This window comes from Falco naumanni, chromosome 4 (genome assembly GCF_017639655.2).
Source record: "Falco naumanni isolate bFalNau1 chromosome 4, bFalNau1.pat, whole genome shotgun sequence".
Taxonomy (NCBI): domain Eukaryota; kingdom Metazoa; phylum Chordata; class Aves; order Falconiformes; family Falconidae; genus Falco; species Falco naumanni.
The window spans coordinates 41,211,722-41,228,086 of NC_054057.1; the positions used below are offsets into that span (position 1 = coordinate 41,211,722).

At 37.0% G+C, this 16,365-nt stretch overlaps 1 protein-coding gene across 1 annotated transcript in view; it reads left to right on the top strand.

Annotated features, from left to right (window-relative positions):
• MALRD1 (MAM and LDL receptor class A domain containing 1) overlaps positions 1-16,365 on the top strand; it is a 282,296-nt gene that overhangs the window by 28,934 nt on the left and 236,997 nt on the right. Inside the window, exons 8-11 of the mRNA XM_040589228.1 lie at positions 591-683; positions 2,952-3,159; positions 10,690-10,836; positions 13,755-13,864. Coding sequence (XP_040445162.1) covers positions 591-683; positions 2,952-3,159; positions 10,690-10,836; positions 13,755-13,864 — 558 coding nt within the window. The remainder of the gene's footprint in view (positions 1-590; positions 684-2,951; positions 3,160-10,689; positions 10,837-13,754; positions 13,865-16,365) is intronic.

Sequence of the window (16,365 nt, forward strand, 5' to 3'; positions counted from 1 at the left end):
CCATATTTGGCACCCTTGCTGTTATCCTTAGGAGGTGAAGTGAAAATGGGGATTGAAGTAACTCAGAACATGACTAGGACCTGTTAGATAGTACTCTGTCTGCTTGCTTTACAGATAAAAAAAAAAAAAAAAAAATTAACAAAGTTGCTTGTGTCATTTTGACAGACCCTAAATTCAGTTCTAAGAAAACTAAGTCTAATCATAACACAACATAATATAAGCAGTTATTCATGAAAAAGAAATAATGTAGAGAGTACCATGGAAACATATTGTTAAATTCAGCAATAACATGGCTTAATTTGCATATTAATTCACTTTAATTCTACCAAGTTGACTCTTGATAATTACATTATTAGCCTGTTTAATCACAGTAAACATGTCTTGTCTTTCCCCTCTCTCCTATAGAGCTCAGTGCAGAGATTGCAAATGAACATGTGAAGCTCTATTTCCTCACACCGAGCAACTTTCTATATAGTGGTCATTTGGCTAGGATATGAAAAAATAGAGGACAAAAGAAACAAAAGAATGGTTTTGATAATTTATAGAGTAACACAAATTATCTTTATAATATCATATGCTACATTTTACAGGAGGAATATGTCTTCTGGGAAACCAACATCATGACTAAGGAGGAATGGGTCAAAATGGATATACAGCTACCAACAGGGCTAGAAAAATTAAAGGTATGGGTGAAAAAGGCATGTGCTCAATTTTTGAACATGCTTTACCTTATTGTTTTTAAAGCTTCTAGGAAACTAAAAAATTCCTTAAAATTATACATATCCTGAAAGTTTTGCTGTTCTTCATTGCTTTGATATGATGGAAACTCTGGTTATAGCTCAACAAAACATCTACATAAGTATCACATGTTGAAGCTTCTGGTCTTTAATAACATGCAAGAAAATGAGTACAGATCTCACCATATTTTAGTTAGCCACCTGAGTTCATCTCAGGTATTACTAACTCATTTAAATATAAATGCAATTAAGTGAGATGATGTGAATGATGTTTGTGGGATTTCAGTGAAATTATTTAAACCAGAAAAGTGAGAGAATACCTTCCCCTGGAATTTTCAGGCATAGAAAAGAATGCAAAGTTGCAACTACTTAATTCTTAAATTAATTTACAAGTGTCTATTTTAAGTAATTTTACATTTACTTTAGTAAATTTTACATCTACTTTCATTTTTCGTAATACTGTAAATAACATTCATATTTCACTGTCTCAGCAATCAGCTGAAAATGTAATCCTTGTGAAGGGACAAGGACTAAGCCTGCTGCAGGAATTGACATTTTGATATATATTAGAATGGACGCCTTTCAGCAAGCTAGTAGGTTATAAATACCTGTTGTTGCCTGTCTGTCATGGTTTAACCCCAGCCAGCAACCAAGTACCACGCAGCTGCTTGCTCACTCCTCCCTACCCGGAGGGATGGGGAGGAGAATTGGAAAGGAATGTAAAACTCAAGGGTTGAGATAAAAATATTTTAATAATTTAAATAAAATAAACCCATAATAATAATAACAATAACAACAGTAATAATAGTAATAATAACAACAACAATAATAATAATGTTATAACGGAAAGGTGGGGAAAAGGATAAAAAACAAAGGAAAAGGGAGAAAGAAAAACAAGTGATGCACAGTACAACTGCTCACCACCCACTGACTGATGCCCAGCCAGTCCCCGAGCAACGATCCCCCAAGTTTATATACCAAGCATGATGTCCCATGGTATGAACCTCTTTGGCTGGTTCAGGTCACCTGCCCTGGCTGTGTCCCCTCCCAGTTTCCTGTGTCCCTCCAGCCCTCTGGCTGGCAAGGCCCAAGAAACCAAGAAGTCCTTGACTTAGTATGAACATTACCCGGCAACAACTAAAAATGCCAGTGCATTATCAACATTGTTTTCTGAGACTTAGGCTCTGATCATCTCCCAGTTTGTCCAAACCCACAATTCAATTTTTTTATTTGTTCCCTCAACTCCTGCTCTTCTCTATCAGTGCTTTCATTCATAGCAGTCTTCATCTTTCTGGTGAATCCAAGCTTGTTTCCTCCTGATTGTTGCTTTAGCACAGCTAAAAAAGACTTGGAGAGCAGGAGTAGGATAACTCCTTGCTTTGAGACCCAGCAGATCCAGGCTCCACAGTGGTCAGGAGCAAGAGATGTTCTGAAACTTCATTGCTCTAAATCAGCTTGTGTAAAGTCTGGTCAATGCAAGGAAACTGTCACAGAGAGAAATGTTCCTTGAATCTCTATGCCAATAGCAGTAAAATAAGCAGGGCCAGGGCACAGGCCCAAGATTAGCAAGTGATAGTCCATGCAGTTAAAACATTAGCATGGTCCCTAGCAAGGTTTTGACACAAGCAGCTTGCCGTCTCCCAGAAAGCTCCTGGAACAGTTCAAAGGTTACCAGCAGTCAGATACCAATCCCACTGCATAGCCTGGATGCAGCCTTCTCATCTTAAGTGATGAAATAGGTATTGTTGTTAAGCTATGCTGTGCCAATTGGTCTCCAAGGACAGTTCCTAACCCATTTTATTCAACTGTGAGTATGCTTGAAAAATTTTTGTCTTGGGCATCTGCAGAATGAGGTTCTGAAGAGATTTCAGAGCAGAAGCCAACTTCAGGACATTACATTTCAGGTGGCTCTTCTAAAACACAGGGGCACTGCAACTTTTTAGCCAAACAGTTATGAGATTAGGAATTTTTCTTTAAAATAGGTTTTTACTTCATTCTTGGAATTTGTCAAACTATTTTAGCTGAAAATTTTCAGAAATGTCAACCTGAGATGGTCATATAAAACTTCAGCTGCTGCTTCGAAATTTGTCATGGTTTTGTAATGGAAAGTACGCAGTACTTTTTACACATAGAACATTGCTGTTTTATATAAATAAAAATCAGTTTCTCGCTGTTGTCTGTCAATGCAAATATTTTAACTGTAACATTTCACAGCTTATGTTTAAAGGAACGCTCCAGAGCAGGGAAGGTTTCATCTGTCTGAATAGCATCCAGCTCTTGGACGCTACACCATCAGAGCCATCCAATTTCTGCTCCTCAGAAAAATTCACCTGCACTAATGGGCAGTCCACAGAGCCCGGATCAGCATGTGACTGTCACCCAGATTGTTCTGATGGCAGTGATGAGGATCCAGCAGCCTGCTGTAAGTAAATTTCATTGTTTTAGAAAGACAGCGTGCTGAAGAGTATTTGTGAAACCTAAAGAGGTCTATTCAAACTCTGACTAGAAAAATTATTATTTATATGGCTTCTTTTCCCCAGAGTATTTAATGATGCGCAGGTTAGTGACTATGTTCATAAAATTTTCTGTCATGCATTTTTCTTCTTCTCATTGCTTTCTATTCCCATTGGAATATGTTTTGAATCCAGGCAGCAATTTTTCAAGTACCTGCGGAAATGCAAAATTTTGCATATTTTTGCTTAATTATATTCCCTATATACAATATTTATAACCTCTACTTCTCTAATTTGAGTAGGACTGAAATCTGCCTTAGGATTTGTTGTTTGAATTCTTTTCTAATTTAGACCTCTGTTAGCTGTTGTCAGAAAATGCATTAGGTGACATGATACTTGCGTGGTGATACAAATCACCATACAAATTGGCTACGATTCAGAAGCTACATGTTACTCATGATACTTTCAGTTGAAGGTAAATTTGCTTAGAACCCACAGTTTCCACTGTACAGTTAAGAGTAAAAGAAAATAATTAAAATTACTAAAGATGTCTATAATAGTTCTAAAACATTTTAGATCTCCATGTGAAAGTAGCTTTAGAGATCCTGTCATTTCTAAAATGAATATTATACAGTGTACACCTGTATGTCTGTGGTAGTAACACTTAAATCTGTGTTAATCTTTTCAGTTACTTAAATAACAGTGCAGGAGCCATCTCTGAAATAAGTAACATGCAACAAGTAATACTGAAATAACATTTTAAATAGGAAGGTATATACTGTTTTATTTCTAGGTGAAATCTAAGCCAACATTAAAGTCTATAGGGGCTCCCTCTGAGAGATCTGTTTTCCTTTTTTACAAGACTTGACCCTATGCTGCTAGCTCTGCGTGTTTGCTGGTAGGAGTGCGGAGAGTACTCTCGTGCTCTTCAGGAGGAGGAATGGAATGAAATTGAACAGTACTTTAAAAATTGGCTTTTTTCTCGGCAATTTAGTGTTCCCTTTTCAGTAACAATGTGAGAAAATTGTGGTGAATAATGACTGGGAATATAGGAGAATAATTTTAAGGTTCAAAAGGAGGATGAAAAATAATTGTCCCAGTTGAAGGGTAGCTGTTAATAGTACTACACAAAGTGAAATTAAAGATAACCCTAAACACTTACAGGCAATTATATTTTGCATGAAATACCCTATACTTCCTTATTTTATTTTTACCCCTGTGCCTTGGACACTGGACACTGGACACTGGCATTGGGTAACTGAGAAGTTATCAAATAACCTAGGTATAGTTGGTATTTTAAAGTTAAAAAAATTATCACAGTGGGACTCACTTTTGAGAATACTGCTTCTGTCATGCTCATGTGGATGGGTCAGAAAAACTGGAGAGTTGGCAGAAGAAAGGTCAGAATGGTCTGGGAGTCTCAACACTGTCCTTTGTGACATCTCTAGAATTAGGGTGCTGGGGCAAGGGCTGATGGGAGGTATAGCCAGTGCAAAACCCTCTTCAATAGCTCTGCTTAGTGCTCCACTGTCTGCTGCTGCCTCCACAGTTAACTTTGGTATTACTGGGCACCAATTCTCCACGAACTCCTAGCGTATCTCAATTGAAAGAAAATCATACTCAGTTGAACCTGAGGCATAGGGACCGTGTGTTTCACCCTGTGGTGAGGTATTTACAGGTTGGAGCAGGGCATAAAAGTATACTTATCCTCTCAAAAAAGGGGGAAAAAAGGTGCTTTTCTAAAATATGTGACCCATAGCAGTTGCATGTTGCTCTGAATACTGGCTGAGAAGAAAAAAAAAAAAAAAGCCATCTTTAAAATAACAATAACTGGTTTTAAACTTGCCCCCTTTTAATGACGAATACTGTCTTGGAACTTCACACACCTTTTCAGGAAAGAGGACCCTAAGGGTGGAATTTAGATCTTCAGCAGTTTGGTCAGCTTAGAAGACCCATCTTTCTGACACTTTCTGCAGTCTTGTACAAAAGAGATCTAATGGAAAAATCATCCTTTATTTTTGTCCTTTTTCCCTTGCATTATGTACATTTTCCATGTGATGTTGAAATTTTCCTCCATGATATTTAGTGTGCACGAGATTTATTCACATTAATTTTCAGTTAAAAGTCCTGTCAGGTACAATAATGCATATTTTAGCCTCTATTCTTTTAGGTATTTTAGCGTCTGTCCTTGGATACATCCTCAGTATTTTCCTTTGATGAAGTACTCTTACGTACTGAAAGAGTTGACAGATCTCCATACTGAATGAAAATGAAGGCAGACAGCTGTGACTTAGCAATGTGAAGAATTTACCTCTTGTTTGAGGATTTTTCTTGCTTCATTGTAATGGAGAGGGAAAAATAATGTTTCTCTTTTCTCATAAGACCATTCATGCCAAGTTAAACATAATAAAAAAAATTATTACAAAACCAAATATGTACATTTTGCAACGCTTCTTAAACTTTGTTTTATGCCTGCTTTTTTATATAAATATATATTTAAATATATGAGATTTAAGTCTTGAAAAATTAGGAACTTGTTTAGGAAACATGCACATGAGTAACCACATTTATTTGAGTAGTTTTGTTGAAATAAATCTAATAAAGTGACAAATTATGAAATTAATGTTTTTAGTATTCAATTCTACATTTTTCTTGTAGTTTGACACCACTTGCTTGAGATCACTTCTAAATTTAATATTTCACATTAACTGATAATAAATTATAGAAATCTAGCTAATACATTAGAAACAGGTAGTTATTCAGACCATTTAAAGGATTAAAAAGACCACTATCATGCTGATGTCTTTTATTTATTTCCTACCTAACATGAAAGAAATTCTGCACTAAATATCATGCCAAATAACAAATATTTCTAGCGCTATATTTACTATTATTATACATGATTCATATGTAACATACACAATACTAGAAAAACATCACAAATAAATCAGTAAATAGCAATCCTAGCAAAACTTGGGGAGGAGTCTAGGAAGTGCTTGCTATTTTCAAGTGATACCACACTTTGATACAGTAGTGTTTCTGGAAATTGCCTACTCATCAGCATTCCTGTAGATTCAAAATGACTGTGGAGTGGGACATCCTACAGCTGTTTCTGAAAGAACATCACCTTCTATTTAGCCTAATTAGAAGCTTCCTTAAAACATCTGTTTTTAACTCTTCTGATCTTAATTTTGCATCTCTAGTATTAGCTTATATATTCTCAGCCTTTTCATAGGATTTGTATACTTGACGAATGGAAAATATGTAAAATGAAGGAAATTTCTGTAATTTTAAAGCTGTGTACCTTTTACTGCATTTCATTTACAGTATAGCAATTTACAATTGCAAATCCTTGAAACCTTCTACAGTGGATGAACACATATGCAAATCCTTTCATTACCATTCAACTTTAAAGTAGACAGAGCATTTTTTTAGTCTGAAACATTTGTTTTACTATGCATTTATGTGTTACCTGTGACACATTAATTGTCTGGAATTGTCAATATTTGTCCATCAATCTTGTATGTACATGCGGAGAAAAAAGAAGCTACAGACATAATATTTTCACTTCTTCATTTCTTATGAACACTGTGTAGCATTGCCTTTGTGTTTCACCAGAACAGTTAAAGTAAGCATACCCTCTGCAGATCCAGGGTCGAGATGAGATTCTCTGAACATCACCAGTCTCTTAACCCTAAGCAAGGTAACTAAACAGTTTCAGAAGATGAGGCCGTCTCACTTAAGGGACTAGGATGTTATGAGGGATCTAATGAATTATGACATATAGAAGTTCAGGCTAGGTGACCTATGGCCATCTGTGATCTTTCTGCATGAATCCTTTAACAAATTCTAGATAAATAAAACTAATCACAAACTGGGAATGTGCACGGATGGTCAGTAAGAAGGTATATGCATATTACTTCCCATTGCAAAAATAACATTAAATGTCAGTCAGAAATGAGAAAATACTTATGACAGAGGCATCACAGAGGTGCTTTGGTTGCTGGTCATTACAGGTAGTTTATACCCTGAATTCCTTAGGAGCTTGGGTGCTGCCACACTGAGCAAGGCTAGCAGCCCTTCTCATTCAGTTCTGTTAGTCACAGAAACACCAGCCTGATGGAGAGACAAGCTGCGTGTCCCCAGTTGTGTTCATTTGATGGAGCTGCCATAGTAGGATTGAAAAGATTCGTCCAGTTGCACACTAGCAAAGCTGAAGCAATGTTAATTGGCTGGTAACCCAGCCTAGCTGATAGGACTGCTTTGTTTTCCCCACAGGAGAATCAAGAAGAGCTGGGAGAGGTAGAGTAAGCTAATCACAGAAAAAAAAATTTCCATTTAATCTCCCAGTGCTCTTGGAATATATGCTTTGTTTCCTGTTTCTTTTTTTTTTAAAAAAAAAAAACTGTAAAAAATGGTTCATATTAATTGAAAAATCTTTGTAGTGTATTTTGCGGCTTTAGTAAGCTCCGCATATTTCTTGAAATTCACGGAGATGTTTGGGGAACTTTTTTTCTCCCAGTTACATTCTTTAGTCATTGTTTTTGCAGAACTGGTGTAATAATTAACTCCTTGACTTGTTGAGATATACTAATACACTCATATTAAAAAAAAAAAAAGAAAAAATTGGCTTGTTATTAAAATGAATTAATGCAGTTTGTTGTTTCCTTTCTAATTTCCTTTCTGTTCTGCTGAATTATAAAGAGATGAGTGTCCAAAAATGAGAACAAATTGGGTTTGCTTTCAGAATGCGGGAGATCTTCCTGCAATTTGAATCCAGTGAAGTCTTTCCACTGAAATAAAGAAACGTAAGCTCTGATGGTAAGAGGTGCAGTAGGGAAGGGTGTAATATATCATAAATATACTTTATGTCTGTTTAACTTACATAACTGCAGTGTGACTCCTCCAAAAATGTATGTTGTGCAGTCACTTATTTTCCAGCTATAGATAGTAAAACATTCCCTATAATCACTTGAAGGCTCAAATAAAAAATGTAGAAAAAGGCTGTGAATAATAAAAATTATGCACTGTTTCAATGAGAAAGGAGCATTTCTCAAAGTTTATTAATGTTTGAGCAACGAAAAAATACACTAAGTAACTGTCTAACTTGCATTTGGGTTTCAGCCAAAGCACAGAACCTTTTTTTTCAAGCTTGATTAAACATTTACAAGCACCCCTTGAGTTTTTAGAATTAAGTAGGGATAAAATTTAAGTCAAACTGTTAACTCAGACAATTGGGTTTCACTGGGTTTATAGCCTAGCTGTTCTCTAACGTATTTAATACTTTTAAAAATGAAATATTGCTTCCAGAAACTGTGTATGGTGGAACACTTGGGCTTGGTAAGTGACTCTGGCCCAGTGCCTCTGTGTGACTGGATGCTGGTATAGAGGTTCAATGGGGGGTGGGGGTGGGGAAGGAAAGCATCTAAAACATGGTAACATTTCAATATTTAGTGAAATGGAGCCACATTTTTTTGTTCCTGCCCCCCTTCCCCCCCAAACCCTAAAAGCACAACACCACAAATATTTTTCCTACCTTTATAATTGTGTTCAGACGTGAATAAAGTTTGAAAATGTAACTGGGCAATATAATTCGGTGTAGAATTGTGCCTTTTTGTATGTTGTATGTCTTCCCCTGGCCCCATTTGTATATTCAACCTAAAAGGTGATGTTCATACATTTCTTTCTAAATCCATAGTGTTAGAACAAATTCTGCTAGTGTCTACCAATGTAAGAAATTACGATTTCACCAGACTTCTCTCTTTTTGTTGACCATGGAGGGCAGGCATGGGCTCCGTCTGATAACAGCCTTACTGATTTGCCAATTCTTTTAGTATACAATTTCCAAATGTGAAAATTTCCAAATTTTCACTGTGAGCAAATGAAAAACCCTGAGCCTGATATTGAGCCACATTAAATGACAACAGATCTGGTGTCATCAGCACATGAAAGATGTTCTTCATACTGCGATAGTCTTGTCATGATCCTAAGTACCTCTACTTAAAATAATTAACCCCTGACCGTGCCCCCCCCCCCCCAAATCCCATGCTAAATACCTTGTTGAGCTGTGAAATATTAATAATTAGTTCCATTCTGATTGCTTTTTCATATTTAAACCATTATTTTAATATTGGTATGGCATTTTCCTTCCAGGAACGTTTTTTGGTTGCTCAGTATAGCCTCAATAACTACTCAATAACTGAGTAGGTTCTTTGTGGTCATTGATGTCTTTTTGCATAGTACTATGCAGCCACTGCAGTCAGGTTTTTATGCAGAAGACCTTTTGCAGGGTTTAGGGAAGCCAGAGGGAAGAGATGTTTAAACAAAGGATGTTTGATTTTTTGTGTCACATTAGTTCTGTCAAGACTGTTTAGCTAAGTATTAATTACCGTACAGCAAAACAGCTTAGTCTTGAATATAAATTTGCATATTCTAGCTTAATGTATTAGCAATTGAAGTCTAATTAACAAGGTACCTTGTCAAAAGCATGAAAATTCTGTAATTAAATAAGTTAACCAAGTTTCATGTTTAACTAATATACTGCACTAAACAGGAAAGCATGCTCCATAGAATTTTAACGTATATGCTGAATCCAGCTAAGAGATACTGATATTTGTGATTTATTTAATACCTTAAGATTTAACTGCTTAAATAATCTCTTTATACCTGAAAAACCTTTACTACGGAGCTTTACTTCATGGTACTTCAACAAAGTTACATGTCATTTTGGTTTTGTACAATCTGAAAACTGAAGTAATATTTTTAATCATGTCTGAGGCTGATGTGATAGGATAAATGTACCATGAAGTCTAGAAAGTGACAAGTACAATTCAAAAGTAATGTTTACAATTGTGATAAGTGACCGAAAGAATGAGGTGTAGTGCTTTGTGAAGCTGTTCTGGATCAGGAAAGAAAGCTATCAGATTATACTATTTTCTCATCAAAATAATTGTACTCAAGAAATGAGAGTGTGTGAGACTGTTACGCAGTGGAAGTCTAATCCATAGCAACTGAGAAAACAGTCTTTTACTTTGCAATAAAAATATCTAGGAGACCTGAATAATTCATAAAATTAAATCTCATTTTCAAAAATAAATTAAGCGGAAGTTTAATTTATCTTTACTTTCATTTTATTAAAAGCACTAAATAAATCTGATCCCCCCCATTCATAATTATCTTTCCAGTAGAATTCATCTTTTAAAAAACATATATTACTTTCATAATCTGTCATCAGCCTGTGTACAGATCTCGTTGTTAATATGATATAGTTTATTCTCTTATAGGTGGTCTGGGTTTGACTAAGAAGGGAAAGGACTGCATGATCTGTTCCCTGTTTTCTAGAACTTTTTGTCCATCTAAGTAATCTGAATTTCAGTGAAACATACCAGCACATCTTTAAGACTCCTTGGACATCCAAATACAAAATACATAGTTATGATGTTAAACTGTTACATCAGATTTGATTTTATGATCTCTTACTGTTGTTCTTTTTACAACAGCTAATTTCACTATATGTGATTTTGAGAGTGACTTCTGTGGATGGAAGCCACTGAGCATAGGTGATGCTGACTGGCACATAATGAAAGAACAGGCTCCCCTTGACAGGAAACTCCCTAGCAGAGTTCTTACAACTAATACTGGACATGGTGAGATATCTTTTTTTATTATTTTCTTCCTTCTGTGATAAGTATTTCTATGGTGACAGATTTGATAACTGATTTGAAATGGTTGCTACATAGTGTGTATATATATATAACATAGGTAACATTACAGAAAGCTGGTCTTTTGGGGATGTTCTTTCTTAGATGTGATTTGATTACTATGCCTTTGTAACTTCATCTTCTGCGGAGGCAATCAATGATGTATGATACTTGATGCAGCCTTCAGTGTTTTGAGATGCTGACTTTTGAACTGAAATAGCTAACTTTGTTCACACATATTATAAGAATTTTTGTACCCAATATTCACACTGGGGCCGTTCTTGAGAATATTATTTGGACAAAATATCACTGTGGCTTTTTGTACAGTGCAGGGAAATTAATCAGTTTTGTCTGGGAAAAACAGAGTGAGTGTAATGTCCTTTGAACCATTGATCTTCCGTAAGCACATAGTTGCCATACAACGCATTCAGCTGGAAAAAAGTTTATTCCAGTAGAGGTCTGTTTTAAAGTATTTTTCCAAAATCAAAATGTTATCACAGCATACTGCATAAAACTAAAACTTCCTAGCATGTTTGTCATTGTTAAATATTAGCAAATTGTCATCTTAGCAAATATTCTGTGACTTCAGTTTTATTAAAATGTATCTATTACACTGCTTCCAGTGGAGATTAGATTACTTTAAAATCTGGGTTGCAGTCCAATACCCCTTTAAGGTAAACTTTTTAAATTATGTATATTATCTTAGAGCCAGACCTCCACACTTCTCTCTCATGTTCATGTTAAAGGAATGTGGACTATTAAGTGTTCCACTTCAAGCAATCAAAGGTAAAGGAATCCTAGGATACAAATTCACCTGGGCAAACCCTAGTGGGGTATGAGTATGTGTGTGCATCCTAGATAATAATTCTAACCACACAATCATACCTTTTCTTCCATTGGTCCTCAAATGATGAACTGCACCGAAGCTGCCATTCACTTTCTCAGCAGCTATTCGATATTTCATTTTATTGTCTCTATGGCACTGGATCAGCTTCCAAACTGTCATAGCTCTCGAGAAGGGCACTGACATGCCTGTGTCTTTCCCACGTGGGTTATTCTAGGTGCTGGTGGGAACCGAGGTGTAACGTGGTCATAATGAAGGTTGCTGATAGAAACATCTGCTCTGCAGCCTAAGCAGCATGTTAAATTAGCCCATATGGAACTATGTGCTGCTGCTCTTCAGCTGCTTTGATACCTGAATCATTAAGAGTTAAGTTCACATCTTGCTCGCATACGTTGTTGCAGGTTGAAGCCTCAAGGAGATCTTGAGGTTGCCATGCAGCACCTCTCAAGCCTACTAATGACGCATTCCCCGTATAAGTCAGTGCAAAGGTCTTTCTGAGGTGGTTTTGTACCCATCTGTCACTGTTCCCGCTACAGCCACATCATGGCTTAAGAATTAGGCTTCCAGAGTTTGAGGTCCTTTGGGTTGCAACACATTGCTTGTGGTACCACAGAGTGTTCATCTCTCTTCTTTCCTGGGGAGGGCAGCAGCAAATTTTGATTAATGAAAATCTTAACAAGGCTACTGTAAAAGCCTCAGCTGCAAATTAAAAGAGGCGCCTTTGAAGTACCCTTGCATTCCAATGAGGGGAGCTTCCCTCACGCTGTGGAGCACGACATGCCTGCTTGTACAAGGAGCAGTAACGGTCAACTCTTTGTGCCAGCCTTGCTAAAGTGATGTGATTATTCACGTGGGGCTGGACCTAACCCTCTGCTTCATTATGTATCCATGGGAAGTAAATGGCTAAGGAGTATGACTGTGGCAGCACAATAGCTGATTTTCCAAGATGTAAGGCAATATGTGTAATATCAATGCGCCAACAAGACTGAGCCTTTAGTGTTGTTTTGCATAGACTTTCATGAAAAAGTCTCAGTATTCAGCAAAGGCAGCACTGACGGCATTCAAAATATGCTGCTTTAGGGCCCCTTGAAAATGTTTATCCTTCCCTACCTTTGTCTGAAGCACATCTGCTGTAGTTCAATTCCAAAGGCAGTTCGTTTGCCAGAGTTCAGATTAGATCTTTAATTAAGCTTTCATCCCCACTAGCGCAGACAACAATGTCAAGTCTGTGGACCCCATGAGAAAATATAGCTTATTCCATTGGCTCCCATGGTCTGCAACATTGTTGGCATGCTTAAAACTGGCTGGGCTGCACGGAGAGTGAATGCTGTACCCTAAAGGAAATTAATTTTTGTTCTAAATTCTGTTTGAAACATTATTTAAGTCAATTAAAAAGTGTTCTTTAGGGATCTCAGCTGAGGTCTATGCTGCTTGATCTCCAGGGTGCTCTGTGTTGCAGCTCCTGCAGTCCCTCTGCTCTCCCCAGCCTGTGTGTGGAGTGGTCGGGTACCGTGCAAAGGTGATGGGAAGTAGTTGTACTGTTTGGAGGCTAGAGGTATTAAGATTTTTGCCTGAAAAGGGCAGATAAAAAAATACACCCAGTGGGTCTGCACAGTAAAGCCCTCACAGAAGCAGCATCTGAACTCACTTTGCAGGGCTCTGTATTTACTTTTTGAGGTTTAAATGCTTGCAGACACCACGACAGGGTAGCCTTAGCAATGGCTGCCCAACTACCCTTTTTTCCTTCTCCATCTTTCCTCATCTTTGGACTCAGTCATACTAATTTTATTGCAGAAGAAAGAGGCAGGAGCATTTAGCAATTCTATTTTGTCTTTGTCGACACAGACATTGGCAAGACCCTCCTCATTATCCACAGAGACTGAACTGATAGCAAGGCTGTTTCATTTGTTTGCATTTATGAATGAGCTTTATGTGCCTCATGGAGCACATAGCTACCTCTCTGAGGTAGATGCCATTTGAGTATGAGTTACTTCTCATACTTTTTTGAATTTGTTTACAGGAGCATTCATTTACTTCAGTGGATCACATCGGATGGACACAAAGATGGCTGTGTCTCATCTAGGGAGCCCTTTCCTTATCAAACTGTCCCCTGGGCTTTCCTGCTGTCAGGTAACAGTTTGTTATTAATTGTCCCCACCTTTGTAAACTATCACTCACCTGATGCGCAGATGTGCTAGTTTTCATGCTTCAGGGGTTGCTGCTGAAGAACTGGCTCCATTTCAATACCAGTGGAAGTAATTACAGATTAATTCTTTGGGAGGAGGGAGATGCGGCAGGCTTTTTACTGCTTTGCTGCGAAATTTTTGTATCTGATTATTATTCTTTCTAAAGCATTCACCAGGTGTCTCAGATTTAAGGCTACTTTTCAGGTTTTTTGTATGCTATGAGACACCTGGCTGGACCACAGTATCAGGGCTATATCAACTGACAGTCAGAGCAGCCTGCCTTCTGGCTAAAAGCCGATGAAGAGCCATGCTCTTGTCTGTAGGCAGGAAACACTCATACATCCAGTGTCCCATAACAGGAGACCTGTGGTTCGAAGTTGCTGTATACATTAATGATGGTGGTGTGATGAGAGAAAATTAGCTACCATGCTCTAGACACATGCTAAATTTTAGTTGATGGTTTGAGGAGGATGCTTTTTTAAGCTCATCAGTGCAGTATTTGAGAGTTTACCCTGAAATGTTTTATTTTTGTCAAACGTCTTGTGGCTCTGCAGAGGAATGCAAAAAACAATGAGCCAGTTGATATGAGAAACTAGAAAGCTGTCTGGAAAAAATGGGTCAGGAGGGCTAAAAAATAGAAAAATCTTAGATGAAATATGAAAATACAGTTTTATAACTAGAATGTTGGAATTTTCAACAATATCTGTATTTTTAAGATAGAACTTGAAGAAAAATATATATAATCATGTTATTAAAGAAATATACATACAAGAAAACATTCACAACTGTATTTTTGTTTATCTCTTTGGCCACTGAATAAAGTGAATAGATGCTGTACAGTTTTTATAAGTTTTTTTCTTTTTTTTCTGAGGCTTTTTTGGTGTTCCATTCCATAACTTTTCAAAGCTTATACCGAATTGGGGAGAAGCTAAGTTGTGTAGTTATGATGTTATGTTTCTTCTGCTACTGCATAATGCCTCCTGATTTAAGAAGTCACATAGAAAAAGAGGAAAAGGTAGAGAAAGGTCGCCAAAATAAGTTTGTTATGTTCAGTGGCAAAAAGAGGCTTCAGAGAAACAAAATAAAATTTAGCTTGGTTGCTTGATTTTTTCAGACTCAATGTAGAAGAGAAACTGTAATTTCATTTCTGAAAATTATGTGTGAAGGAACTGCACTTAGAAGGACCAACAAACAGCAGAATTTCATCCCAGCAGGACCTAGGCTTCTTGGTTTTTTCTAGTGTAAGGAGTCTGAAACAAGTGTTGGCTTAGATAAATCTGTTTTGCTTGAAACTGTAGCTAACTTGGACTATGCACATCAATGAGTTAGGCAGAACTCAGCTGAATAGTTGCAACTTCCAGATGAGGAGTAGAAGCCTCTTAAACAGTTTAAAGAACAGTGCCTTGCTATCACTAATGCACTCTCTCAGTTCTTAATGTTCACATGGCTTCTTAGTGTTGCAAAGAATCAGAAATTTAATAGATGTAGAAATCAAGGAGAATGCTGCTGCAGGGAACACAGAAGGCCTCACAGCATCCCATCAAAGCCCTGCATGTTGCATTACTCCTGGGATACCAATAGCCTTTGTACATACCATGCATTTGGTCAGGCAGTTTCATATCTCTTTTGTAGACTTTGATACTGAGTAGATAATCACCTTTCAGGTTCAGATTAATTTATCTTAGAACCCCTTAAGGTGATCTGGGCACAAGTGGTATATAAATCAATGAATCATTCTAGTTAGATTGGTTGCAGAGTTTGATCTTCATTCAAAATAAATACAAATGTGGCAGGGATGCACATGCATTTCTCTAGTTCAAAGTCAGTAGAAGAAACCATTTTTAATTGTGATGTGTACATATTGAATGTATTTAAAGTTCCCAGATTCAACAAAAACTAGGACAAATTCTTACCCAGCTATACATGTCTGAAAAGAGTGTTTTTGAAGACTGGAAGCCTGGCTTTCTGCCACGTTTTGCCTGAAGACTTTTATTTCTGGGAAAGAGCAAGGAGTAGGGGTTGCTCATTAGGATGTGTATTGGTGTGTTATGCTCTCTGAGTGTAAATGTGAGATGTTGCCCTCTCTTGGATGTCCCACTGAGAGGATAAAAGGATCTACATAAAGAGATCTATGTTTATTAATAGCTTTACAAGTTCTTTGGCTCCAGTTGTTAAAAAAAATAAAAAAATAAAAAATGCAGTTGAGGGATAACAGTTTTATATTGAGCCTGACTGGTTAATTGAAACTTAGGAGTAACTTTTTTCTTCAGCTTCTTGTAGCTGCGTCTTTCTCTAGATGTCAGCTAAGAAACATTGTTTAGGTCAAGGTTTCAGAGTTGTAGAAGCAAATTTCTAATCCTAGCTCTCTGCTTATGGCTTTTTAATGAACACAGTAGTCATTGCAAAGTAGAACATGTAGACATAGAGAGGGAGGATAACTTTATT